This window comes from Nicotiana attenuata, unplaced genomic scaffold (genome assembly GCF_001879085.1).
Source record: "Nicotiana attenuata strain UT unplaced genomic scaffold, NIATTr2, whole genome shotgun sequence".
NCBI classification, from domain to species: Eukaryota; Viridiplantae; Streptophyta; class Magnoliopsida; order Solanales; family Solanaceae; genus Nicotiana; species Nicotiana attenuata.
The window spans coordinates 1-2,293 of NW_017684755.1; the positions used below are offsets into that span (position 1 = coordinate 1).

General features: G+C 52.8%; 1 protein-coding gene across 1 annotated transcript; it reads left to right on the top strand.

The window, feature by feature from the left end:
* Positions 1–236: 236 nt before the first annotated feature.
* On the top strand, positions 237–1,433 carry LOC109222116. The gene is made up of 4 exons (XM_019386519.1): positions 237–270; positions 346–474; positions 550–1,110; positions 1,354–1,433. The coding sequence occupies exons 1-4, from the start codon at positions 240–242 to the stop codon at positions 1,431–1,433; spliced, it is 801 nt and encodes a 266-aa protein (XP_019242064.1). The 5' UTR covers positions 237–239.
* The last annotated feature ends 860 nt before the right edge of the window (positions 1,434–2,293 follow it).

Genomic DNA, 2,293 nt, shown 5'->3' on the forward strand with positions numbered 1-2,293 from the left:
CGATGTGGCGGATCGTATATCTCTTTCGGTTTTTTGTTGAGAGAGTCGAGGGCGATTTTCCCTTTACCCTCGACCATCTTCTTCGACTATACAGCCCCCGAATATTTCGAGGGGGATTAATAAAACTGGCCCGCCGGGCTAGCAAGCCCCCATTCTCCAGCATCGATGAAGACAAAGATCGAGGCTGGATGAGCAGGTTTGTCCGGATCAGGACGTCCGACCTGATTCCGGCCGATTGCATGCCATTTCCGGAGAGGTGGAACCTCAAACGTAAGTATTTTCTCACTGTTCATCTTTTAGAGCGTGTTTTCCTCAACTCTTCCTGAAACCCCCTTTCTTGTGCAGCGGTGACCCAAACTCCAGCTGCCGTCAAGGATCTGGCCGGCTGGGTAAACAAGATAGTGGCCCAGCGGCCATATTCGGAGCGAAACTGGAAGGAAATCTCCAAAGGTCGGTGGGAGGCGAAAAACCATGGTAAGCCTTCTTTTTGACCGGTAGCGCATTTTTTCCTGTATATCGGGAATGCATCATAACCCTCGTGTTTTGCAGGCTTGCCCAAGGACGCGGAGATGAGGTCTTCAATACTATGCCCCCTTCCGGTTCCGGGAGAAAATAAAAGGCCCGGGGAGTCCGGTACGGACGAGCCTCAAAGGAAGACTAAGCGGACAAAAAGGGCCGCCCGCAAACCAAAAAGCCAAATCGTCTTGTCCTCCGAGGAAGAGGATGACAAAGAGGATGACGATGAGGAGCAGCCGGAGCTCGTCCGCCACCGGTCCATTCGACCGGACCCTGAGCTGGTGGACCATCCAGTTGAGGCTGCTCCCGAGGACGTGAGGGTTGAGGATGCTAGTGAACCCTCGGCCCCTGCGCGGGCATCCCCGGGTACTGATCACCCGGTTACGTCCCCCCCATCTTCCTCGACTTGGGGGCAGCTGCCGGACGACATCCCGATGATGGGAGGCAGCTTCGAGACCTTTTTTGACGGGGTACCCTCCGCCAACACTTTCGGGCTCGAAATCCCCCGGAAAGACCTTCAGGCCGAATCAAGTGGGACTTCGGCCATCAACAAGCTTGTTGATAGGTTTCCAGCTCCGAGCCTGGACCCGGACTGTAACAGGATAGTAACTTTTGCTATCCCCAAAGACGTCCGGGCTCTGGGACCCCCGGTCGGGGTTGCAAGCTATCTTCATCATCTGATGACGGAGGAAGACCGGGCTGCGACCGAGGCTGTAGATTGGACATGCCTTTTCAACGAAGCCCAGCAGGCGCAGCTCAAGGTATTTGCTTCTTCCTTTATTGACTCTTTAGACTTTTCCTGACTCATTACTGACTCTTTAGACTTTTCCTTTGCAGGCATCGGTGCTATATCACTCGATGTTCCTCCGAATCAAGGACAAAATGGAGGCGGAGCGAGAGGGGCGCCGGGTCCTTGAAGAGAAGCTGCTAGAAAGCCGGACCGGATTGGACCTTTTGAATAAAGAGCACGCGTCCTGTGCTATCCGGCTGGAAGAAGCAAAGAAAGAGCTCGGTTGTAAGCTAAGGGGGGTGCAAGCCGAGCTTAATCGGGTTAAGGCCGAGCTTGGCGAGAGCAGAGCCGAACTTAATGAGAACAAAGCCGAACTGGAAGCCCGGGTGCAACAGTTGGAGTCGGAGAAGACTTCCCTTCGGGAAGAGGTTGCGGACTTGACGTTGGCCAATGAGGCTCGAGTCCTTGAAATTGAGCTATGGACCAATCGATTTCGGGAAGCTGAGGCTAAAGTTTCTCAGGCCGAGGAGACTGCCAACGATATGGTGGCCCAATATAGGGCCGATGCTGATGCGGCCAACCAGCAGTCAAGAATGTTAGCCGAATATGCGAAGTGTCAGGCCCGGCTTGAAGTTCTTACTGAACTCCAACGTCGCGGTTTCGATCTTGCATCGGACGTCGCCAAAGCCGCCGAAGCTGAGGACGCTTCGAGAAGGGCGACGTTCCCCGAAGAATTCGAGGATGGCTCCGATTGACTCCGGGAATAGGCTAGGCTTTGTTTTGTTTTTTCCCCTCTTATGTAATTGCTCCGGTAGCGAGCTTTTTTATGCAACACTGCCCTTTGCCATTTATTGCTCTTTTTTCAATCTTGTTATTACTTTGCCTTTTATCTTTTTGGAACGATGGTAGTCCTTTATATTTTTCGAAATAGTCTCCGAGTGAATGTATTCGAACTCAGGTGAACTTCGACCTTTGGGTTTTCTCAAGGCAGTCCCCGAGTGAGTTGATTCGAGCTCGGGTGAAGTCTAACCCTTAGGTTTCTTCGAA

Bases quoted from the DNA above. Each gene is read 5' to 3' on its own strand.
- LOC109222116 (XM_019386519.1), top strand. From the start codon at position 240: ATGCCATTTCCGGAGAGGTGGAACCTCAAAC. The intron at 271-345 runs GTAAGTATTTTC...TTTCTTGTGCAG, and splicing joins GGAGAGGTGGAACCTCAAAC to CGGTGACCCAAACTCCAGCT. The intron at 1,111-1,353 runs GTAACAGGATAG...TTTCCTTTGCAG, and splicing joins TCCGAGCCTGGACCCGGACT to GCATCGGTGCTATATCACTC.